The sequence below is a fragment of the Hypanus sabinus genome, chromosome X1 (assembly GCF_030144855.1).
Source record: "Hypanus sabinus isolate sHypSab1 chromosome X1, sHypSab1.hap1, whole genome shotgun sequence".
In the NCBI taxonomy this organism is placed as follows: Eukaryota; Metazoa; Chordata; class Chondrichthyes; order Myliobatiformes; family Dasyatidae; genus Hypanus; species Hypanus sabinus.
In genome coordinates, this window is record NC_082738.1 from 65,941,124 (window position 1) to 65,967,728 (window position 26,605).

Below are 26,605 nucleotides of genomic sequence, written 5' to 3' on the forward strand. Positions count from 1 at the left end.
TATTTCGAATAAAGTTTTTCTTCGACTGCAGTTACCGACTCCGTGTCGTAATTTTAGCGCTGCGTGTAGCACACCGCTACAATTGGTGACCCCGACGGTCCAAACGATTTTTGGACCAGAAATGACCGACGCCGCCTCTGTTCATGCGGTTTCGTTGAAACTGCCAGGTTTCTGGACACAGCGCCCGGACCTATGGTTCCAGCAAGCCGAAGCCCAATTCCACGTTCGCCAGATCACCTCAGAAGACACCCGCTACTACTACGTGGTGAGCTCCCTCGACCAGGACACAGCGGCCCAGGTCGCGGAGTTCATACAGTCGCCCCCGGCAGACGGCAAGTACACGGAATTCAAAGCCCTGCTCCTCAGGACTTTCGGACTCTCACGGCGCGAGCGGGCTGCCCGTTTACTGCACCTGGATGGCTTGGGAGACAGACCTCCATCGGCTTTAATGAATGAGATTTTGTCTCTGGCCGACAGACACACATCCTGCCTCATATTTGAGCAGGCATTCCTGGAGCAGCTGCCCGAGGACATACGCCTACTGCTGTCCGACGCGGATTTCAGTGACCCCCGGAAGGTGGCAGCCCGGGCGGACTTGCTGTGGAACGCCAAAAAGGTGAGCGGGGCATCCATCGCATAGATCTCCCAGCCACGCTCCCAGCAGCAAACCAGTCCAGGCCCGGCCGCAGAGCCCGCCAACCCCCGGCCCAATGAACACTGGTGCTTCTACCACCAGCGGTGGGGTGCAGAAGCCCGCCGTTGTCGCCCGTCCTGCAAGTTCCCGGGAAACGCCAGGGCCAGCAGCTGCTGATGGCTACGGCGGCTGGGCATCGGGATAGCCTCCTGTATGTGTGGGACAGAAGGTCGAGACACCAGTTTTCGGTCGACACCGGTGCCGAGATCAGCGTTTTACCTCCGACGAGTTACGACACCCGCAGCAGGGCACCGGGTCCCCCCCTGAGGGCCGTGAATGGCAGCACAGTAAGAACCTATGGTACCCGTCAGGTGCAGCTACAGTTCGGCTCCAGCCAGTTCACATGGGACTTCACACTGGCCGCCGTAGCCCAACCGCTTCTGGGTGCGGATTTTTTGCGGGCTCACAGCCTACTGGTCGACCTACCCAGGAAGAGACTGGTCCACGCCGAGACCTTTCAGACGTTCTCCCTGGGTGCAGCCCAGTTGCCAGCCATCACGCTGTCCGACAACGACTTCACCAGGGTCCTGGCGGAGTTCCCATCGGTTCTGGCACCGCAGTTCACAGCGGACATGCCCCAACACGGCGTACAGCACCACATCCCGACCCAGGGACCACCCCTCCACGCCCGCGCTCGGCAGCTTCCCCCGGACAAGCTCCGACTGGCGAAGGAGGAGTTCCAGAGGATGGAGGAATTGAGGATCACCCGGCGGTCTGACAGCCCATGGGCCTCCCCCCTGCACATGGTGCCCAAAGCGACAGGGGGCTGGAGACCATGCGGCGACTACCGCAGGCTGAACGAGGCTACCACACCGGACCGCTACCCTGTGCCGCACATTCAGGACTTTGCGGCAAACCTGCACGGCGCACGGATCTTCTCCAAGGTAGATCTCGTCCGAGGGTACCATCAAATCCCAATGCATCCGGACGACGTTCCCAAAACGGCTCTCATCATCCCGTTCGGTCTTTTCGAGTTCCTCCGCATGCCGTTCGGCCTGAAGAATGGCGCACAGATGTTTCAGTGGTTAATGGACGCGGTGGGACGGGACCTGGACTTCGCGTTCATCTATTTGGACGACATCCTCATAGCCAGCAGCAGTCATCAGGAGCATCTGTCCCACCTCCGTCAACTCTGCGCCCGACTGAGTGAGTACGGTCTAACAATCAACCCCACCAAATGCCAGTTCAGACTCGATACCATTGACTTCCTGGGCCACAGGATTACTGAAGACGGGGCAACCCCTCTGCCCGCTAAGGTAGATGCGGTCCGCCACTTCCCCCGACCCACCACGATCAAAGGCCTTCAGGAATTCGTCGGTATGGTCAATTTCTACCGCCGCTTCCTCCCTTCAGCTACCCGGATCATGCGCCCCCTGTTCGCCCTGCTGTCTGGTCCGGGCAAGGACATCACCTGGGACGAGGAGTTCGCCGCCGCTTTCGTTCAAACAAAGGAAGCTTTGGCGGACGCCGCAATGCTAGTACATCCCAGAATGGACGCCCCTACCGCCCTCACAGTGGACGCATCTAACACGGCAGTCGGTGGGGTGCTGGAGCAACTCATCGCAGGTCGCTGGCAACCCCTGGCGTTTTTCAGCAAACACCTGCGACCACCCGAGCTTAAGTACAGTGCTTTCGACCGGGAACTGTTGGCGCTCTACCTGGCAATCCGGCATTTCAGGTACTTCTCAGGTACTTCTTCTTTATGTAAACGCCCTTCACCACATTCACGGACCACAAACCGCTTATCTTTGCGTTTACGAAAGCGTCCGACCCCTGGTCGTTCCGCCAGCAACGGCCTGCACGCCTCGTCGGCCGAGTTGGTATACGGCGCGCCCCTGGTCGTCCCCGGGGACTTCCTACCAGCCCCAAGGGGGCAAGAGGAAGATCCCGCAGCAGTCCTGGGCAGACTACGCGAGAAGCTCGGTAACCTGGCCCCCATACACACTTCACAGCACGGGCGGAACCCGACCTGCGTACCCAAAGACCTGCAGAACTGTAAGTTTGTGTTTGTACGAAGGGGCGGGCATCGGCCACCGCTGCAGCGGCCATACGAGGGGCCGTTTATGGTGCTCCGGAACAACGGGTCCACGTTCGTGCTGGACGTTGGGGGGAAAGAGGAGGTTTTCACGGTGGACCGCCTCAAACCGGCCCATGTGGACCTGGCGCAACCGGCCGAGTTTCCGGCACCTCGGCGCAGAGGCCGACCTCCCAAGCAGGTTCTGGCCCAGACTGTGGACATTGGGGGGTGTATCGCCGGTTCTGGGGGGGGGGTTATGTGGCGACCCATTTCCTGGCACATCCGAACCGGCTCACAATTAGCCGGCTTTCTGGCTAAGGGAGATAGCCTACAGGGGTTTGCGAGCGCAGAGCTTTGGAGCCTCTGCGCCACGGGGGGCAGGTTGAGGGAGGCTTAAAAGCAAGGCTGGGTATTTCGAATAAAGTTTTTCTTCGACTGCAGTTACCGACTCCGTGTCGTAATTTTAGCGCTGCATGTAGCACACTGCTACAGTGTCTCATTAGGACACCACTGGGATCATAAGAATACTCCTGCGATCTGTTCATTGGCAGCCTGTCCAGGCACAACTCACTGGGACCAGCTCAATCTGGTACTTCCTGGGGCTGTGACATCGTTGGGGATGGTTCACTAAGTTATCACTGGAATCACCTCATTGGGATGAGAAGAAATACTTTGATACGTGGAATGTGTCTTCACAAGGAACCCATTTGGCACAGGTACTCATGAACGCCTTCACTCCATCCATCACAACAGCTGGAATTTCCTGGACACCACCCATTTTAATTCTACTCCCCAGTCCCATTCTGACATGTTGGTTCACAGCCTCCTCTACTACCAAAATGAGGCCACTCACTTGCAGGTTGGAGGAGTAATACCTCACATCCATTTGGGTGGCCTCCAACCTGACAGCATGAACATTAATTTCTCTAACTTTCAGTAATTTCTCCCCCTCCCCCTTCACTTTTTCTTTCCATTCCCCGTCCTGGCTCCCTCTTACCCCTTCCCTTCTCCTCACCTTCCCATCTCCAATGGTCCACTCCTCTCCTATCAGATTCCTCCTTCTTCAGCCCTTTGTTTACCATCATCGCCCCTCTCCACCACCCACCTACCTTTCCCATCATTTGGTTTCACCTATCACCTGCCAGCTTGCACTCCTTCCCTTCCCCACCTTATTCTGGCTTCTGTCCCCTTCCTTTCATAAATGAGGGGTCTCAGCCCGAAACATCAACTGTTTATTCCCCTTCCATAGATGCTGCCTGACCTGCTGTGTTACTCCAGCATTTCAGAGTAACACATACAAAATGCTGGAGGACAGGTCAGACAGCACCTTTGGAGAGGAAAAAAGAGTCAACATTTTGGACTGAGATCCTTCATCAGGATTCTAGCATTTTGTGCATGTGGCACAGGTACAAAAAGGGTTGGGGGAACAGCTGGAAAACAGGAAGAGGACAAAGAGCTTGACAAAAAGCCCGAGCAGCCAAAATCACAAGAGCTCAGAATCTGAGCACCAGGTGTGTAAACTCTAGTTCACTGAGCTGATAATCAAAAACACATCCTCGTTTGAGCTGGGCTTAAGTATTATGGGCCCAAAGGCAGCTTAGTTATATCTGTCAGTATCCACTCACCTTCTCTGTTGTTACAGAGACTGAGCTAACGACCGTGCTTAGAGACTCTGTGGCTTTCTTTACTTTCTGCTTTGGCCTCTCCCTGTCCTTACGGCTCTGTAAAACATGAAAAAACAAGAAATAAAATTTCTCATTGAGAAAGGGGTGGCTGGAAATACCCAGCAGGTCAGTCAGCATCTGTGGAGAGAGAAACTGAGTCAACATTTCATGTCCATGACTTTCATCAGAATTCAAAATCGTCCAGTGTGCCAGCTGCTTTGGTATTTACTTAGATTCAGATTTGGGTTATTTTTTAACATGTAGATTGAAACATACAGTGAAATGCATCATTTGTGTAAACAACCAATACACCTAAGAATGTGCAAGCAAACCACATGTGTCACCACACATTCTGGCACCAACATAGCACGCCCACAATGCTATCATGATACATTCAAACTACTGAGGCCATGTCTTACATGTGTTGCAGCACAGCACTGTGTTTACTCACCTAGACTATTGCATCACACCTCCCAAATCTGTGAACTCAATTAACAAGGGCAAGGGCAAGTAGACACACTAAAACACCATCATTTGCAGCTTCTCCTGCTCACTACACACCATCCTTACTTGGAAATATAATCACTATAACTGCACTGTCACCGAGTATAAATTCTGGAAATTTTAAAATATCTCAACCTCCCACCAAAAGCACTGTGGGAGCAGTTTATGTCATTGTGTCACCTGTTCCAGCCACTCAGGGGAGGAGGTGCTGGGGCAGCATGGAAGAGAACATGGGTCACATGCTGGAAATCTATGCTGGGTTGATGGTTGGCCCTTGCAGGCTGGTTCTCCCACTGGTGCTTCTCTCTAGCATTTACTCCCTGGAAGATGTTGGGTTGCTTTTGACTGCAGCTGTGAGAGATGAGGAACTGCTGTGTGCTTGTTCTTCCAGAAACATGGCTTCAGGACATTCCGTGCAGTATCAATCTTCAGGCCATTCCACTCCAGGGACTTGTGCTAATATTACTTTTATGACTGTATGTGCTGGATCGTAACTATATGTGCTGTGTGTGTGACTGTATGTACTGTGTTTTTTAACTTGGCCCCAGAGAAACCCTGCTTCATTTAGCTGTAACACGTGCATGGCTGAATGACAATTAAATTTGAACTTTTACCAGAAGGACTACAGAAGCTCAGGGAAGCCATCAACACCTTCTCATGAGCAATTAGGAAGGAGAATTAAATGCTACAATTGGCAATGACATCCACATCCCAAAAAATGCATGTGAAAGATGAAAGGATATTGGCTTCATAAACCAAAGTATTAGCTATAGGAGTTGGACACAGGAATCTACCCAACGTAGATTGGGAGACCGCTTTGTCGAGCATCTTTGCTCCATCCACCACTAAAAGCAGGATCTCCCAGTGGCCACTCATTTCAATTCTACATTCCATTCCCATTCCAACATGTCAGCCCAAGGCCTCTTCTACTGTTGTGATGAGGCCACGCAGATTGGAGGAGCAACACCTTATATTCCATCTGGGTAGCCTCCAATCTGATGGCATGAATTCCGATTTCTTGAACTTCTAGAAATTACACACCTCCTTTCCTTGACCATACCCAATTCTTCTTTCACCTCCCTATGCTGCTTCTCCCCCTTCCCTTTCTTCCATGGCCTTCTGTCCTCTCCTATCAGATTCCCCCTTCTTCAGCCCTTCTTTTCCAGTCCTGATGAAGTGTCTCGGCCTGGAACGTCGACTGTTTATTCCCATCCACAGTTTCTGCCTGACCTGCTAAACTCCTCCAGCACATTGTGCGTATTGCTCTTGATTTCCAGCATCTGCAATACCTCTTATGTCTAGGAGTTAGAGGTTATGATGAAGATGCCCAAGAACCTGGTGAGGACTAATTTGGAGTATTGTATGCAGTTCTGGTCACCTAGCTATAGGAAAGATATCAATAGTTGCTGGGACTGGAGGACCTAAGTTATAAGGAAAGACTGAATAGGTTAGCACTTTATTCCCTGGAGCACAGGAGTAGAGAAGATTTGATAGATGTATGCAAAATTATGAGGGATATAGATAGTAAATGCAAGCAGGCTTTTTCCACTGAGGTTGGGTGAGACTACGACTAGAGGTCATGGGTTAAGGGTGAACAATTTAAGGGGAACATGAGGGGGAACTTCTTCATTCAAATTGTGGAGAGACTGTGGAACGAACTGCCAGCAGAAGTGGTGGATGTGGGTTCGATTTCAACATTTAAGAGAAGTTTGGTTAAGTACATGGATGGGAGGGTTTTGGAGAGCTGTAATCCAGGTGCAGGTTGATAAGACTTGGCAGAATAATAGTTTGGCAAGACTAACTGGGCCAAAAGGCCTGTTTTTGTACTGTCTGCTCTATGACTATGTTATTTTGTCACCTTTTATTTTACAAGGAGAGTTCTGGAAGCAGATATTGGACAGAGAGGGATGAGAATCTGACCAGGCTCTGCTTTGGGGAGTGAGGGTTGCCAGAAATCTGCCAGGGTTTTTGCAACTGATTGCTATCCAGGGACCCTTTCTTGGAAAGTGTGTGCAGGCTGGAGAGCAGTATCCAGTATTCCTGCCATACTTTCTGGAGTGAAATAGCTTGCTGGTATGTAAAAGTGGCTCTTGTTTGACAAATCAGCTCTTAGCAGCGCTAGCCCTGTTAGAATTACAGGGTCAGGAGAAGAGGTTGGAAAGACAGGCATTGATGGTGTGTGCAAACTGCCCTCAGGCAAAAGATTTATCAGCTCATTTCAATCTATAGATCTACTATAATTTATATACTTCATATACAGTGGCCGCTTTATTAGGTACACCTGTACACCTGCTCATTAATGCAATTATCTAATCAGCCAATCATGTGACAGCAATTCAATGCATAAAACCATGCAGACATGATCAAGAGGTTCAGTTGTTGTTCAGGCAAAACATCAGACTGAGGAAGAAATGTGATCTAAGTGACTTTGACCGTGGAATGATTGTTGGTGCCAGACAGGGTGATTTGAGATTCTCAGAAACAGCTGATCTCCTGTGCTTTCGCACACAACAGTCTCTGGAGTTTGCAGAGAATGGTGCGAGAAACTGAAAACATCAGTTCTGAGGATGAAACTTTATTAATGAGAGAGGTCATAAGAGAATGGCCAGACTGGTTCAAACTGACAGGAAGGTGACAGTAACTCAAAATAAACATAAGTTACAACAGTGGTGTGCAGAACAGCATCTCTGAATGCACAACCCATGGAACCTTGAAATGGATGGGATACAGCACAGAAGTTTACAATTTGGTCTATAAATCTGTAACGCTACTGCCATCGGGCAGGAGGTACAGGAGCCTTTCTCCCATACCACCAGGTTTAGGAACAGCTATTACACTAGTGGAAAATTTCAGGAGAGCCTGAGGGGCACATTTTTCAAACAGTATTTGGAACAAACTGCCAGAGGAAGTGGTAGAGGCAGGTCAATTACAATATTTAAAAGACCATTAGACAGGTAGATGGACAGTAAAGGTTTAGAGGGCTATAGGCCAAATGAAGGCAAATGGGACTAGCAAAGGAGGGAAACTTGGTCAGCATTGACAAGTTGGGCCAAAGGGCCTGTTTCCATGCTGGACTCTTTCAACTTTATTCATATACTTTTATACATTTACATGTATTAGGAATTTGCTTTGATATGTTGGTCAGAGCGTGGCATGTAACAAAAAAAAACATTCAGCATTTATAAAGAATGAAATAAAACTAAAGTATAGATATGGAGTAAAATGGGCATAAATACACTAATACCAGCATTTATTTACATTGCATACAGCATTATAAAAATAAGTGGTTTAAAGTGTTTACTGTGCTGCAGAGTGACCAGGGTAATGGATAGAAGCGGGTGGGGGTATATTCCAGAAAGAACCTAATCACTAACAAGCCTTCATGACCTTCCTCAGCTGATACCACCATTTGTACCATTGGTTGAAGTTTGTGACCTGAGACATTAACTCAACTTCCTGCTGACTGACCTTCTGAGTATTAGCAGCATTTTCTGTTTTATTACACTGTAGGGAGGGACTCAGGTGGGTCGGGCAGTGAACAAATGATCTCCTTGGACTTGGCTCTGATAGAATGGTTCTGATTTTAATTTTATTCCTGGGTTAGATCTCTGTCCCAGCAGATTGGGCTGCAGTCCTCCAATTCAAACATCCGGCTGTGGGATCCCAACCAGAGAAATACTGTTCCTCCTCATCCATCCCACCCCACCCCATCTATGCAATCAGACAAAACTCCAAACCCCCTGTCTATTCACAGACATGGCTGACTTCTTGCCAGAAGGCAAAAGCTATTTCTTTGCACATAAACATCTCTCTGCTGTTTTCTGGTCCTCTACACTTCTGTACTGAGCAAGTAATACTAACTCCAATGAATAGGTCATGTCATCCAGATGTCTAACTCACATCTTCTCAAACAGATCTTTTATTCTCAGTTGATCCTAATGAAACCTATCAAATATTGAAAAGGCTGAATAGAGCGGATGGCAAGAGGAGGCTTCCAGTAGTGGGGGAGTCTAGAACCAGAAGACACACCCTCAAAATTCAATGACATCTCTTTAGAACAGAGATAAAGAGGGATTTCTTTAGCCAGGAGGTGGTGAATCTGTGGAATTTATTGCTAAAGATGACTGTGGAGGCCAAGTCATTGAATATATTTAAAATGGAGGTTGAGAGGTAAGGGTGTCAAATGTTATGGGAGAAAGCAGGAGAATTTGTTTAAGAGGGAAAATAAATTAGTTATGATTGAATGGTGGAGAAGACTCGATGAAGCGAATCATCTAATTTTGCTTCTATGTCTTATAGTCTTCAAATTACAAGGGCAGAGTGTATGCAACATGTGGAGCTCAGACAGTGCTTCTGAGGATTTAAAACACCGAAAACAACATTGCAGGCATTAAGGAAAATTTGGCCCCTTTTCTTAAACATACTGACAGAGCGTTGGCTGTTCAGTGAGACCTGGCAAGTTTATTGTATAGACGTACCTGGGTCCCAGCTAGCATGATTCTCTGTTAACTGGAGAACAGTTGTGTGCAGAACTGTTAGCCTCACAAGGAAGAATGAATGCACCCATGAGGAGTTACAACTAACAGCCCATAGAAGTTTGCAAATGATTTCCAGGAGAGGAATATGTAAACAGGAGGCTGGAACAAACCCCACAAAATAGCCAAAAGGGACCTGAAAGAGGCTGAAAGCAACTCCAGCAAGAAGGCTGCGACTTAATTCTGGGAACCGCAACTGAACCCAGTAAGGGTCATGAGGTGTGTAAACCGACAGCAAAAGGTCAGAATTCATACAGAAATGCTGGGGAACGCAGAGGTCAGGAAGCATGGAGAGGAAAAAACAGTGCTTCAGGCCAAGCCCCTTCATCAGGACTATGAGGTGTGGGGAGGGGGAGTAGTACCAGAAGTAGGGGTAACCTCCAACTTGACAGTATGAACATCGATTTCCCTAACTTCTGGTAATTTCAGCACCCCCCTTCCCTCTTTCTCCATTCCCCATTCTGGCTCCCTTCTCTACCCCTCCACCTCACCAGCCCATCACCTCCCTTTGGGCCCTTCTCCTTTGCTTTCTCCCATGGTCCACTCTCCTCTTCTATCAGATTCGTACTTCTTCCTCTTTACCTCTTCCATTTATCACCTCCCAGCAGCTCACTGCATTGCCCCTCCATCACCCACCTTCCCCCTTACCTGTGTCACCTATCACCTGTCAGCTTTTTCCTTTCCCTTCCCTCACCTTCTTATTCTGGCTTCTTACCCCATCCTTTCTAGTCTTGATGAAGGGTCTTGGCATGAAATATTGACATTTACTCTTTTCCATAGATGCTGCCTGAGCTGCTGAGTTTCTCCAGCGTTTTGTGTGTTTTGGATTTCCAGCATCTGCAGAATCTCTTGTGCTTATGATCTGCAGTCTCTAGTGTCTTCATCTTATGCAGCTTCTACACACACCCCATTGGGGCAGGGGGGCGGCAGTGAACTAATTAGACCACAAATGAGACAATGAAGAGAAATCAAGTAATGCCAGTGGATTTCCTTGGCAAATGGCTGCCAGTTCCCTCTTTCTTCCCTTCATGTCTACTAGACCTTACACAACCTAGTCTCAGCCTTGCCCTCTGTGGCTGGGACCAGGAACCCTAATACTGTGACTCGAGGTCAGTTAGCTTCTAAGACATTTTTGCACATTGATTGCTTGTTAGTCTTTGTTACTTATAGTTTTTCACAAATTTTATTTTATTTCTTTATTTTCATGTAAATGCCTGCAAGAAAATGAATCTCAAGGTAGTATACAGTGACATATACATGTGCCTTGATTATAAATTTACTTTGAACTTTTGAACTTTGAAATATTAAAGATTAGCTTTATTTGTCATTTATGTCATTTGCGTCAATGACCAACAGAGTCAGAGGATGTGCTGTAGGCAGATCTCAAGTGTTACCACGCTTCTGGTCCCAACACGACATGCTCACAATTTACTAATCCTGGCTTGTACATTTTTGGAATGTGGGAGTAGACCAGAGTACCTGAAGAAAACTCACGCAGTCATGGACAGAACGTCCATACAAACAGTGGTGGGTCGCTGGCACTATGCCAAAGTTCAAAGTAAATTTATTATCGAAGTACGTAAATGTCACCATAAAGAACCCTGAGATTCATTTTCTTATGAGCATACGTAATAAATCCATAATAGAATAATAAACATAACAGAATCAATGAAAGAGTGCAACAACTTGGGAGATCAACCAGTGCGCAAATACAAAAGGAATAATAATAATAGTAATAACAAATAAATAAACAATAAATACTGAGAACATGCTGAAGGTAGAGCAGAGAGATGATGGTGATAAATGGCGACTCCTTTGCTTGCATTTTCAGAAACAGCTCTATTTCTATCTTTTAATATCTTTATTTTTCCTTTTTGGGCTTCTGTTGAAGACCCTGACCTGGAGGTACACGCTGACTACAGTTCTTTGTGGGAATGGGACCCATTCTCGGGGTTTCATGACTGGCCGTTGTTCGGCACGCCAGGGCTCGGCCTAAGTATTTGTCTCGGCTTTGTTAGCCTGGGTTCTCAGGGCTCTGGAGACGGGCAGATTGAGGGTCGGTGACACGGCAAGAGACCCGTGTGTCGTCGGGGGAGTTGGAATATCTGCGGCTGTGTGCCCAGAGACTCGTGACCTTTGGGCACAGAGCTCGAAAAAAGTGATGTGGCGGACATTTAACATCGTAAACCAGCGAGTTGTTTGTCATGTCTCCCTGCTCGCTGTGAAAATGGAGATACCTCTTTCTCCCTTATTAGGGAGAGAGGGAGCCTGTGGCATGTCAAATACCGGGTGAGACGCAAAGTCTTTGGGGTAACTGCAAGTCTGTGTCTTTTCTGTTGCTTTGCTCATGCTGGAGTGCTTGGTGGCAGGTGCCGATGGTTTTCTTTTTGCTGGTGGGGGGAGGGGTGAGTGTTGCTTGCTGCCACCTAGGCTCAGGAGGGGGGAGCTGGGGGGGTGGGACTTTGGAGATCGAACATTTAACTGTCATTCATTCTTTGGGAACTCCTCTGCTTCCATGAATGTTTGTGAAGAAAAAGCATTTCAGGATGTATATTGTATACATTTCTCTGACATTAAATTTGACCTTTGAAACCTTTGAAGGATCCTTGAAAGTGAGTCCATTCGTTATGGGAACATTTCAATGATGCGGCAAGTGAAGTTGTGCTCTTTGGTTCAAGAACCTGATGGTTGAAAGGTAATAACTATTCCTGAACCTGGTGGTGTGAGCCCTGAGGCTGAATCTGGTGGTGTGAGTACCTTCTTCCTGATGGCAACAGCTAGAAGAGAGCATGTCTTAGGTGGTGGACGTCCCTGATGATGACTACCCTTTCTGGTTGACTTTATGCAGAATGTGGGAAACATAAGGAACAATTTTGTAACTACAAATGTCAACAACGCAGTTAGGAATTCTAAGCATTTAAGAGCCAGCAGGGTGCTGAGTTTTGAGAAACTTTAGAGAGGTGGTAAGGATAGTGCTGGTAATTAAACATTAACTCTAAAGTGGCATAGAGTGATGTTGTCAGACAAAAAAAGGCATTAAAGATATTTCATAAGATTCTTTTTACAAATTAGCTTTATTTGTCACATGTACGTCAAAACATACAGTGAAATAATGTCGTTTGTGTCAGTGAGGATTGTGCTGGGCAGCCTCTGATGTCAACATGCTGTAGCTTGCCCTCATTTAACACAGACGATCACAGACCTGACACAACAAGCAAGGAGGAGGAAAATTGAGGAGATACACTGCACAGAATGCTCCAAGCAGGAACACGACATTCTAACTTCACTGAACTAGCAGCCTGATGACTTCCATGTCTTTTGACGCTTGGATGCAGGTTCAGTGACAGGTGGCAGTCTATCTCCTGAGTCATCAGCATACTTTCAGCAGGAGGGAAGGAAAAGCAGGAGGCTAGGGTGGGAACAAAGTTAAAGTCTTCCTCTCCAGCTCCTACGAAAAAGTGCCTCGAAGGAGTCATACAACTCACGAGGAGACCACAGATGATTGAGGTGCTGCCAGTCCCCAAAAGAACAATCCGATGAGACACTGCCTTCCACAACCCTTTTTAGACCTGCTGAGCAAGGAACAGCACATTGCAGGCCCTTCTGCCCACAATGTTGTGCTGACTTTTTAACCTACTCCAATATCAATCTAACCCTTCCCTCCCACACAGCCCTCCATTTTTCTATCATCCATGTGTCTACATGAATCTCTTAAATGCCCTTTAATATAACTGCATCTACCATCACCCCGGCAGCGTGTTCCATGCAGTCACTCTCTGTCTAAAAAGCTCAACTCTGATGTACCACTACTCTTTTCTCCAGTCACCTTAAAATTATGTCCCCTTGTGTTATCCATTTCCACCCTGATAACAAGTCTCTGACTGTCTCCTCAATCTATGCTTATAATATTGCACACCTCTATCAAGTCACCTCTCATCCTTCGCTGCAAAGAGAATAATACTAGGTTGCTCAACCTGTCTTCATAAAGCATGCTCTCTCGCCCAGCCAGCATCCTAGTAAATCATCTCTGCACCCTCACTATGCTTCTTATAATGAAGTGACCAGAACTGAATACAATATTCCAAAAGTGTGGTCTAACCAGGGTTTTATATAGAGCTGCAACGTTACCTTGCGGCTCATGAACTCAATCGCCCGAATATCGAAGGCCAACACACCATATGCCTTCTTAACCATCCTATCAACTTGCACGACAACTATGAGGATACATGGACATGGACCCCAAGATCCCTCTGTTCCTCCACACTGCTAAGAATCCTGCCATTAGCCCCTGTATTTTGCTTTCAAAATTTGACTTGCAAAGTGAAGCATTTTACACCTTCCTGTGTTGAACGCTATCTGCCACTTCTCAGACCAGCTTTGCATCCTATCAATGTCCCATACACTATCCACAACACCACCAAACTTCCCTATCGAATTTATCCCCACTTGTCACTTTTAAAAACCTAAACCTTAAGCAGGAAAGTTGGGCCTGGTTCACACAAACCTTTCCGGCCTAGTTCTGGCCTATGGTATGTCTGTCATTTTAGCTGCTCCGTCGATAGTGGGTGCGATTTCAGCGGCCTTCGTGTGAGACCAACTCAAAGTATGGTAGATGTGGTGAACTACATATACCTGTCTGGAGACGCCCCCCCCCCCGGCTGACTGCTCCTGTGGCTCCTCCCACGGACCCCGGTATAAAGGCGATTGGAGCCTGAGCCCGGCCCTCAGTCTCCAGGATGCGGTGTGGTGGTCAATTGCTGCTTGTTCTTTCTTCCAGCCAATAAAAGCCTATATCTCGCCTCACGTCTCGGAGAGTTATTGATGGTGCATCAATTTTATTGGCTGGAAGTGTAAAACGTGGCAAGCATTTTACGTCCAGAAAAATTAGACCTTGATCCTCAAGACTCCGAAGCGGCTCTTGCCTTTGAACTCTGGCTTGCATGCTTCCAATCATACTTGGAACAGATTCCAGAGACTGAGCCTGCCACAACGTACAAAATATTACTATCTAGAGTAAGTCCAAAAGTATTCTCCCTTATCAGGGACCTACCAACCTACCAAGGGGCACTGGACGCCCTCACAGTACCTACGCCCGGTGAACACCGTCTACACAAGACATCGTTTAGCGACGCGTCAACAGCGACCCAGCGAGTCGAGCGGGCAGTTTCTCCGAGCCCTACAGACACTCGTGCGAACTTGCGACTGCAAAGGTCTGACAGCGGAGCAGCATTTGGAGCTCCTGGTACGAGACGCCTTCATTACGGGGATCAGGTCAGTGTACGTGCGCCAGCGGCTGCTGGAAAATGCCGATCTTACCTTACGCTCGGCGATCAAGACGGCCGACACGCTGGATGCTGCCCTGCACAACGCTGACACTGTCCAGCCACACGATCCCCCGCCAGTCCCATGGACACCGCAGACCCCGCCGCTCGTGAGCGAATTCACCAACGCCGCTGCCAGTCGCGAGTCCACGAACTCCCCAAAACCGACCACAGCTGCTGCCAGTTGCAAGTCCGCGCAGTGTTACTTCTGCTGACTGGAAAAGCACCCCCGAAAATGCTGCCCGGCCCGAGAAGCTACCTGCTCCAGCTGCGGGAAGAAGGGCCATTTCGCCAAGGTCTGTAAGTCTAAACCATGAGTGGGGTCGGGCAGCGCTGCATGTGAGGCATGGGGGGCGCCATCTTGCCTGCCCGCCTTGTGCGAGACATGGGGGCGGCCATCTTTGTCGGCACCACCTCGCCCTGCCCCCGACCCACCGGTGCTTACCGGGCACCAAGACGACGGTTCAACTCTGGCCACCGTAACCCTCGACCAAAGCGCCCCACACCAGCTTGCAAGGTCAATGATGGACATCCTGGTGGAGGGGCACAGGACTAGCTGCCTGTTTGACACGAGCAGCACTGAGAGTTTTATTCACCCGGACACGGTGCAACACTGCGGACTCGTGACTCGGCCGGTAAGCCAGAGGGTCACCATGGCTTCTGGGTCGCATTCCACAGACATCTGGCGGGGTTGTGTAGCAACATTGGTGGTGCAGGACACAGAATATCGGAACTTTGCGCTACTGGTCATGCCTCAACTGTGCCCGCCTGTGCTATTGGGGCTGGACTTCCAGAGCCACTTCGAAAGTGTGACTATGGCATATGACGGGCCCCTCCCACCACTCACTGTCAGGAATCCTCAGTTTTGTGGGACTTCGTCATCTACCCCGCTACTGACCACACACACACACACGCCGACCCACACATCCCACCCAGCACCATGCCGACAGCTGCACTACTGACACCACTTGCAGCCTCTCCACCCTCAAGATCCCTCCCCCACCGCTGTTCGCCAACCTAACCCCCGACTGTAAACCTGTGGCAACTAAAAGCAGGAGGTACAGCGCGGGGGACAGGGCCTTCATTCAGTCGGAGGTGCAACGGCTGCTCAGGGAGGGGATCATTGAGCCAAGCACAAGTCCTTGGAGGGCCCAGGTGGTTGTTGTTTGGACTGAGCAGAAAAATAGGATGGTCATGGACTATAGCCAGACCATCAATAGGTTCACGCAGCTTGACACATACCCCCTACCCCGCATCGCGGACAAGGCCCGCCCCCTGGTCAAGTCTACCACGTTTCCCCTCTCTGCTGAGGCCCACGCGGCCTTCAGCTGCATTAAAGGGGACATTGCCAAAGCAACGATGCATGCGGTGGACGAGACCATTCCCTTCCAAGTGGAGAGTGACGCCTCCGACTTCGTGCTGGCTGCTACCCTCAATCAGGCAGGAAGGCCGGTAGCATTCTTCCCTCGTACCCTCCAAGGCTCTGAAATTCGGCACTCCGCGATGAAGAAAGAAGCCCAGGCCATAGTGGAAGCTATTAGGCACTGGAGGCACTATCTCGCCGGTAAAAGGTTCACCTTGCTGACTGCCCAGCGCTCAGTTGCGTTCATGTTCAGCAACCAACAGCGGGGCAAAATCAAAAATGATAGAATTTTGCAGTGGAGAATAGAACTCTCCACCTACAACTATGATATCCTGTACCGGCCTGGAAGGCTCAATGAGCCCCCTGATGCCCTATCCCGGGGAGCGTGTGCCAGCGTGCAGCTCAACTGGCTATACGCCCTCCATGCAGGTCTTTGCCACCTGGGTGTCACCCGACTTTACCATTTCATGAAAGCCCGGAACCTGCCATACTCCCTTGAGGACATCAGGACGATGACCAGGGACCGCCAAGTCTGCACTGAGTGCAAACAGCACTTCTACCATCCTGAAAAGGCACAACTTATCAAGGCCACCCGCCCCTTTGAGCAACTGAGTGTTGACTTTAAGAGCCCCCTTCCCTCCACCGACTGCAATGTGTACTTTCTCAACATAATCGATGAGTACTCGGGGTTCCCCTTTGCCATCCCCTGCCCCGACACCACTACCACGTCCGTCATAAAAGCCCTGCGCCAGCTCTTCACTCTGTTCGGATATCCCTGCTATATCCACAGTGATAGAGGGTCCTCCTTTATGAGTGACAAGCTGTGCCAGTACCTGCTGGCTAGGGGCATTGCTACTAGTAGGACCATGAGTTATAATCCCCGGGGAAATGGACAGGTGGAGAGGGAGAATGCCACAGTGTGAAAGGCCACACTTTTAGCCCTTGTCAAAAGGGTTGCCGGTCTCTCGATGGCAGGAGGTCCTCCCCGAGTCACTCCACTCTATCCGCTCCCTGTTATGTACGTCCACCAATGCCACCCCTCACGAGTGCCTATTCTCTTTTCCCAGGAAGTCTGTCACTGGGACCACCCTACCGGCTTGGCTGGCATCCCCAGGGACAGTGCTGCTCCGGAAACATGTGAGGAGTAATAAATACTCCCCGCTGGGCGAGAGGGTTCACCTTCTACATGCGAACCCCCAGTATGCCTACGTGGTCTTACCTGATGGGGGGAGAACACAGTCTCTGTCCGCAACCTGGCGCCTGCAAGAGCAGCAGACCACTACCCTGAACACTCCACGGTAACTATGAACCCTGTACCCGAGGTGACACCGAGCCCTACACAGACTCCTCACGACACTCCTATACTGGGTGCCTCGCACACGCATATACCAGGTGCCTCGCACACGCATATACCAGGTGCCTCGCACACGCATGAAGGATCACTGACGCCTAGCGGGCTGACATCTCCAGTTAGGCCGGAACCTGCACAACCACCGTCTCTGGTGCAATCACCACTGGCACCTGTGCAATCACAGCCGGTGCTACGTAGATCGCAGCGACAGATTCGACCACCTGATAGACTTAACCTGTAAATATACTTGTAAGAAACTTCGCCCCATGGGGACTCGCTTTTAAAACAAAGGGGGGAGTGAATGTGGTGAACTACATATACCTGTCTGGAGACGCCCCCCCCCCCCACCCCCCGCTGACTGCTCCTGTGGCTCCTCCCACGGACCCCGGTATAAAGGCGATTGGAGCCTGAGCCCTGCCCTCAGTCTGCAGGATGCAGTATGGTGGTCAATTGCTGCTTGTTCTTTCTTCCAGCCAATAAAAGCCTATATCTCGCCTCACGTCTCGGAGAGTTATTGATGGTGCCTCAGTAGACAAGGTTGTTACCTGGCAGGGTGGTGGAAAGAGAAACCTTCCATCATTTAGAGGGTATCTGCAAGATCACTTGATGTACTATGAACCATAAGCCCACCAGCAATCAGGAAAGCTGGGTTAACCTAAGTATTGCCTTGAGAATGGAAACACCAAAGGACCTTGCAATGTGAAGGATCACCACACTTCCAGCGCCAACACAGAATGCTCACAGCTCACTAACCTTAAACCCAACCGTCTTTGGGATGTGAGAGGAAACCTGCGCAGTCATGGGGAGAATGTACAAATTCCTTACAAACAGCAGCAGTAAGTAAACCTCGGTGGGTAATAGTTGGTGCTGTAATAGTGTTTCATTAAACACTATGCTACCATACTGTGCCGCCCACTCAGACATCTTATTATTCTGATTTGAGACCTGAACTCCTTATTGATAGTACTATGCAAAAGTCCCAGGCACACATATATATAACTAGGGTGCCCTAGACTTTTGCATAGTACTGCATTTGTCAGTGTGGAGTGGGGAGCGAGTCTGTAAATCTGGCGGGAGCAAAGGATGTTGGGAGGTGGAGCACCATGGAAGGGGTGTGGGACAGGTTGCAGAGGTGGAGGGCTGGAATGGGTGGAAGGCGCGGGTGCAGACACACCCAGCAAGGCCATTTGATTCCAAACAATTGATTTATTGATCACTACAGAATGTCTCTCTGGTGCTTCCTGCTCCCTCCTCTCTCCCCCTTTTCCCAACCATGATTCCCCTCTCCCTGCCCACTTCCCACTCTCAGTCCACAATAACCTGTATTAGAACCAGCTTTATCACCACTCACATATCAAGAATTTTTTTTTTAAAATAGCAGCAGTACAGTGCAATACATAAGATTATTACAGCACTGTGGAAAAAGTCTTAGATACCCTAACTAGATATATACAGTATGCACCTAAGATTTTTTGCACAGTACTATACATAGAACTCAACAGGCAGAGAACTTTAACATAAATCTCAAAGAGATGATATATACAGAGTCGATGTTTTGGGCTGAGACCCTTCATCAGAGTCTTTTCTCTTTTCTGCTGTCTGACTGTCTGCTCTAGTATTCTGTGTGTGTTACTCTGGATTCCCAGCATCTGCTGAGCCTCTTGTGTTTGAGTTACACAGTCTCTGGTTCCATTGTGGATATTTCTGTGCAACATGGCACTCCAGTAACAGTAATTAAACTGTCAACTCCCCCTCTTAAAGGCGTATTTGTTTAAGCAAATTTTCTAACAACCTTCCCAGTTCAGCTTTGACATCTTGAAGTCTGCTCTCATTCCACAACTATGAGGCATTTGAATCCATGTGCACTTGGGAATTGCTCTAAAGAGAATTAACTGAAAAGACCCCAAGGCACTTCCTGTTGTACACAGAAAGATGACAGTCGTAAAAGCTCTAAATCTAAACTCTTGGCTATGGCATAACTTAGATTTAATGTTTATGCTTTTATGCCTAAAGCTCTAATTCTCTCAGAGATTTCATTCTCATCTTATTCACCACAGCAACATAGTGGTTAGTGCCACATTAACTAAAACTCCAGATTTTGGAATTCAATTCCACTGCCATCTGAAAGGAGTTGGTGCATTCTCCTTGTGACCATGTGGGTTTCCTGCCACAGTCCAAAGATGTACTGGGACGTATTGGTCATTGTGATTAGGCTAGTGTTAAATAGGTGGGTTGCTGGGCAGTGCAGCTTGTTGGGCCAGAAGGACCTGTTCTGCACTGTCTCTAAGTAAATAAATACATGGACTTAAGTCTACATACTAACTTCTCCATACTGCAACTCAAAAATATCCATCACTTAAACACTCTAACTTACATCAGTCTCATAATTCTCATCCTTATATTCATTTATCACATGTACATGTTAACACTGAAATGTGTCGTTTGCATTAACAACCAACATTGCTCAAGGATGTGCTGGTGGCAGACCACAAGTGCTGCCACACGTTCCAGCACCAACATAGTATGGCCACAACACTGGGCAGAACTACACAGAACACAACATAGCTGAACACTACAAACAACAAAAGCAAAACAAGCCCTTTTCCTATCACCCACCTACCAACATACACTGACAGTTCTCCAACTCCAATCTCCAGGTTCCATCCTCATTTCCAAATCACTCCATTGTCTTGTCTCTTCCTCCCTCAATAACCCCCTTAAGTCTGAGCTTCTCTGAATTTAATCTCAACCAGATGACACAGCTAGCAGAGCTGCAGTCTCACCGTACTAGAGACCTGGGTTCAATCCTAACCTTGGGCACTTTCTGCATGGAGTTTGTCCTTTCTGTGACCATATGGGTTTCCTCCAAGTGTTTCGGTTTCAGCCCACATTCTACATTTATGTGGGTTGGTAGGTTGATTGGTCATTCTAAATTGTCAGTGTCACTTCCAAGATCTCTACAACTCATGTTCTCAATATTACTTATTAATTATAATTTTTTGTGTTTGCACAGTTTGCCTTGTACGCATTGGTTGTCAGGATTTGGGCGTAGTTTTTCATTGATTCTATTGTATTTCTTTGTAATGACTGCAAGAAAATGCATCTCAGGGTGATAGTCTCATACTTTGATAATAAATTTATTTTGAACTTTGTACTTCTGTGTGGTAAAATCTGAGAGCAAATAAGAATGTAAAGTGTAATGTTAACTGCTACACCACTGTGTCACCACAGAATATCCTTCCCCAGACAACCTTTTCTTATAACCAATCTTCCCCTCCAATGTTTCCTTAGAGCTGCTCGGCCCAACCATAGCTCTGAGGAAGAAATGCTTACATGGCCTGAAAACTGCACGGCACTTTAAATGTGCTTTTTTGTAACATGCACAATGTGAATATTTAGAATGAAAATTGGACAGTCACATACACTTGATTTTATTTATTCATTGAAGTGTATAATGAAATACAAAGTAAACTTTTTCTCATCTGTCTTTAATCCAGGTGTGCGGCAACAAAGATGACGTGCATGGGAGCGTTTCAGCTTAAAGGAACATTGCTCACTGTATAACTCAGGTGCACAAGTCCGGGCAACATCCTTGTAAAGGAGGAATCACACAGTACAGGATCTGAGGTGGGAGCAGCTTATCGGAGTGCAAGCAATTCAGTTTCACAAATGATGCTTAAGGAGGCCTCTGACCTCTGTGCGTGATCACCAATGTTACAGGAAGGGGTGTGAGAGGGAGTAATCTTTTCATCACCTGCCTTAAAATTTCTTGATGTGCCTGAGTGTCAAATTCTAGCTGATAACATAGCAGAGAAATGCCTGGGAGCCTTTTATATTACGTTATCAGAGCTCTGTCAATGCAAGTTGGCTGCTTAAGAGGATTTAAAAGATAGACTAATCACCAGAAACCCAGCAGACTGGTTTATATCTTAATGAAATTAGGCCCTTCACAGAATGATTCAGACAGCTGTTCTTCACCAGGTTCCAACAAATTCCATTAACCCTCTGAGAGCACATTCTGCCAAAATCAGCAACACTGGGCTGTGGACTCCCCTGAGGGTTTTCGGGAGAATTCCAGGGGTTCTGGGTTAGGCCACAGGCAGACTGGCTGTTGAGATGGGTGGTTAGGGGTTCCTTCACGCTGGGAGATCGTGAGGAGCTGGAGAGTGGAGGGGAGGCCAAGAAGAGGGGGAGTAGGGAGGTGAAGAAAGAAGAGGTGAGGTGGGAGGGAGAGAGTGAAGGGGAGGGAGCTGAGAGGATGGGGGATCGTGGAGGGGTGGTGGGTGGTGCTGTCAAGTAAAAGGATACAAGCAAGATTGTACGTCTGAGTACATGAGTATGTCTCTCAGTAAAACCTCAAGCCCTTGCCTGAGCAAAAGAAATCTATCAGTCTGAAATTCTATATTGTGAGAAAATCTGCAGAGGCTGGAACACACACAAAATGCTGGTGGAACACAGCAGGCCAGGCAGCATCTATAAGGAGAAACGCTGTCAACATTTTGGGTCGAGACCCTTCGTCAGGACTAACAGAAAAAAGACATAGTAAGAGATTTGAAAGTGGGAGGGGGAAGAGGAGACTGGAAATGATAGGAGAAGACAGGAGGGGGAGGGATGAAGCTATGAGCTGGGAAGTTGATTGGCAAAAGGGATACAGAGCTGGAGAAGGGGAGAATCATAGGACAGGAGGCCTTGGAAGGAAGAAAGGGGGAGGGGAGCACCAGAGGAAGATGGAGAACAGGCAAAGAGTGATTGTGAGAGGGAAAGAGGGAGAAAAATTTACTAAAAATTAAAAATTAGGGATGGGGTAAGAAGGGGATGAGGGGCATTAACGGAAGTTAGAGAAATCAATGTTCATGCCATCAGGTTGGAGGCTACCCAGACGGAATATAAGGTGTTGTTCCTCCAACCTGAGTGTGGCTTCATCTTGACAGTAGTGGAAACCATTGATAGACATATCAGAATGGGAATGGGACGTGGAATTAAAATGTGTGGCCACTGGGTGATCCTGCTTTCTCTGGCGGACCGAGTGTAGGTGTTCAGTGAAACGGTCTCCCAGTCTGCGTTGGGTCTCACCAATATATAAAAGACCACACCGGGAGCACCGGACGCAGTATACCACACCAGCCAACTCACAGGTGAAGTGTCGCCTCATCTGAAAGGACTGTCTGGGGCCCTGAATGGTGGTGAGGGAGGAAGTGTAAGGGCAAGTGTAGTTCAGCAAAATAGTCTCCCAGTCTCCCTTGTCCACTCGTCCCCCCCATCCCTTCCTACTGATCTCCCTCCTGGCACTTATCCTTGTAAGTGGAACAAGTGCTACACATGCCCTTACACTTCCTCCCTCACTACCATTCAGTTTATTTCTCTCTTTCCCTCTCACAATCACTCTTTGCCTGTTCTTCATCTTCCTCCGGTGCTCCCCTCCCCCTTTCTTCCTTCCAAGGCCTTCCGTCCTATGATTCTCCCCTTCTCCAGCCTTGTATCCCTTTGCCAATCAACTTCCCAGCTCTAGGCTTCATCCCTGCTCCTATAAGTCTCCTCCTCCCCCTCCCACTTTGAAATCTCTTACTATGTCTTTTTTCCGTTGGTTCTGACGAAGGGTCTCGACCCGAAACATCGACTGTACTTCTTCCTATAGGCCTGCTGCGTTCCACCAGCATTTTGTGTGAAATTTTGTATTGATCCCTTTAGCTTATTTGGGGGGGGGGGGCATGGGGAGAGACCTCCGGATTCACATTGTTTATTTATGCAGATAACAGCTTCCCTAAACAACCTTGTTCTGATGTTAATTTAGCAACCCCATACTTGTTTCACTTCATCTCCTGATCTTGGTTCTGCCTGAAATAACATGTCTGGGCATTTCTCTGAACCTCACCATCAGTTCTGGATCAGTTGACACCAACCTGGCTTCTGCCTGAAGGATGTGTGTTGAGATCCCTGTCCCGGCTGATTTCCCTGTGCTGAATAAGTGAGGAACTCTCAGAGCCCTGCAGAAAATACCGAGGTATTGCCTCACATAGGAAGAGCAGCTTATCCCCAATATCCTAGCCAATACTCATTTCTTAACCAATTCACATAATAATTAATTTTTAAATAGTTCAAAGCATTTTCATACAATGTAAAGATCAGCTTTATTTGTCATGCGCACATTAAGACATAAGTAAAATGTATCATTTACGTCAAATCAAATCAGCGAGAATTGTGTTAGGCAGTCTGCAAGTGTCGCCACAACCTTGGCACCAACATAGCGTGCCCACAACTCACTAACCCTAAAACCATACATCTTTGGGATGTGGGAGGAAACCCATGTGGTTACAGGGAGAACATACAAGCTCCTCACAGACAGCAACAGCAATCGAACCCTGACTAATGATTGCTGGCGCTAACTGCTCCGCTACAATACCACTGTTCATGGTCACAGCTCTACATGAAACTGTATTACAGCTGTCGCCATTTCAATAAGCTCTTTTGAAATATGCTATCAAAATGCCAGTCCCTTGCTGGCATGGCAGCATAGGTGGGTGGTGCACTAGCATATGAGGGCAGCACGGTAGCATAGGTGGTCGGTATGGAGGTGTAGTGGTTAGCACAATCGCTTTGCCAGTGATCACTGATGCAGGGTTCGATTCCTGCCACTGCATGTATGGAGTTTGTACATTCTCCCCATGACTGCATGGGTTCCTTCCAGGTGATCTGGCTTCCTCTCACATTCCAAAAACATACAGGTTGCAGCTAGTAAGTTGTGGGCTGCCTCCAGCACAATCGCTGCAGATCCGATTTGACACATGTCCAAGCTGCAATGCACATGTGACAAATAAAGCTAATCTTTAACCTTTCAGCAAACCCCCCCACCTACCACTTTGTCCACCCACCAGTGTCCTGGCATATTTGAACCTTGTGCTCTAATTAAGTATTTTTACTTAAGCAAGCTGTATCCTTACACAGCCCTCTGGGATCACACCATCACAACAACTTTCCTTCAATTATTCAGATTCTGAACCGACCAGCACAACCTGATTGTCTACCTCAGCACAGTGACACTACAACCACTTTGCACCACAACAGACACAATTATGTTCTTTCCCCTAAAAATTGTGTACAATTTAAGTCTAATTTATGTTTTTTATGCACCTGAAGCTATGTGTTTGTGATGCTGCTGCAATTTAAGTTTTCATTATACCTGTGCAGATGACAATAAACTCAACTTCGACTTTGATCTCAAGAGGAAAAAGTTGCACAAAGTTGCAAACTCAGTCATGGGCACTACTCTCCCCAGCGTCAAGGATACCTTCAAAAGGCGGTGCCTCAAAAAGGCTGCATCCATCTTTAAGGACCCCATCACCCACAACATGCCCTCCTCTCATTGCTACCATCACGGAAGAGGTACAGGAGCCTGAAGACACACACTCAATGTTTTAGGAATCGCTTCTTCCTCATCACCATCAAATTTCTGAAAGGACAATACCTCACCTTTTTAATTGTTTTTGCTCTTGCTTCTTTGCACTACTTATTAATTTTTGTTTATATATTTCTTATTGTAATTTATCAGCTTTTTATTATGCAGCAGCCACCAATCAACATATTTCACAATATATGCCAGTGATACAAAATCTGATTCTGAGGTCTCGTTCTTCTATTTGACACTATATTGGTGTGTGATGAAGGATATTACTTTTGGTTGTGCAGTGAAAGCAGCCTCATGCTCCTGCCCCTAGGGCTCCCGGCACTCCCTGAAACTGTGCACTCCCAAGTCCTGTGAGAGCTTACCTAAGCACAAGAGTCCACAATAGCATGGTCTCAGGCAGCTGAGAGCTCTAGGTGTTGAAAGGTGATTGGATCACAACACTCACAGCTGCTTTACAGGACTTGTCTTGGCTCCTCCCTCACAGCACAGGTGTTGGGATGTGTTTATTGCTTACGTGGCATAAAGTTGGCAGCCAGGGTCAATGAAACAATGCTGACTCCAGTGACCGTGAACAGTGAAAGACAACAGGATTACTTCTGCACTGATGTGGGGAGGAAGTTCAAGGGAAAGGTGGGAGCAAGAAAACATTTCTGGAATGAACTCCCTCCTGATGAATATTTTTTGGAACAAGCCCAAAACCAATTTATTTCATAAGTTAAAGTTACTCAGGCACACCTTGTTCAGATTCAGGTTTATCACATGTACATTGAAATACACAGTGAAATGTGTCTTTTGCGTTAACAACCAACACACCGCAGTAGAACCACTAGACTCAAATACCATTACTTCCCCCGATCCATCAGGCCGATGGAAACCGCCACTCATTAATCACATGGTTAGTGGTTAGCACACTTTACAGTACCAGCGACCGGGGTTCATTTCCCACTGCTGTCTGTAAGGAGTTTGTGCATTCTCCCTGGGGCTTTCCTTTGGGTGCTCCAGTTTCCTCCCACAGTCCAAAGATGTACTGGTTGGTAGGTTAATTGGTCACTGTAAATTGTCCCGTGATTACGCTAGGGTTAAATCAAGGGTTGCTAGGTGGCACGGCTTGAAAGGCCGGAAGGGCCTACTACAAACTGTACCCCAATAAATAAATAAACCCACCCCCTACCAGTACATTTGCATCAGTCACTCCACTCCACAGCCCCTCAGTACCCTTCACACCCTCTCCAGGCCACTTTATGCTTACTCTCCACATCTCCACGCAGTCACTCTCCTACTGTGTTTTCATGTGGCCTGCTGCTACCAAGAAGAGTCACTTTGTCACTTTATCATCCCTGTCAGTCCAGTCACTTTGTGTAGATACTCCTGCACCAAGAATCACTTATTCCTTTTCTTTCCACTATTTCTTACTTTTGTAGTTTTTAGTAATTTCAAGTCTTTGGACTGTACTGCTGCCACAAAGCAAATTTCACATCATATAAGTAATTGATAATGAAAAAAGTCAATTAAATTGAAATATTATCTGAATTGTGTTTATTATCTATGTTTCTCTTCCACAGATACTTCCAGATATGCAAAGTACATTCCATTTTTGATTTCACCTTGTCATCATTTGCAGTAGTTTTCTTTCGACCTGGGATGAGACTTGAACCCACAACTATCTGAGGAAAGAACAAAATGCACTGAGGCACATCTGACTAGCTTGGCCTGACCAACCAGGCATCAACACTACTTGACTTAACACTTCCAAC

The 26,605-nt window shown here is 47.7% G+C and overlaps 1 protein-coding gene across 6 annotated transcripts in view; it reads right to left on the reverse strand.

The window, feature by feature from the left end:
- LOC132384979 (protein AF-10-like) overlaps window positions 1-26,605 on the reverse strand; it is a 379,099-nt gene that overhangs the window by 209,207 nt on the left and 143,287 nt on the right. For all 6 annotated transcript variants that reach the window (XR_009509047.1, XR_009509048.1, XM_059956683.1 and 3 more), the window contains one exon: window positions 4,337-4,432. Coding sequence is in view for 4 of the 6 variants with exons in the window: in XM_059956683.1 (XP_059812666.1) it covers window positions 4,337-4,432 (96 nt within the window). In the remaining 2 variants the exon portion in view is untranslated. The remainder of the gene's footprint in view (window positions 1-4,336; window positions 4,433-26,605) is intronic.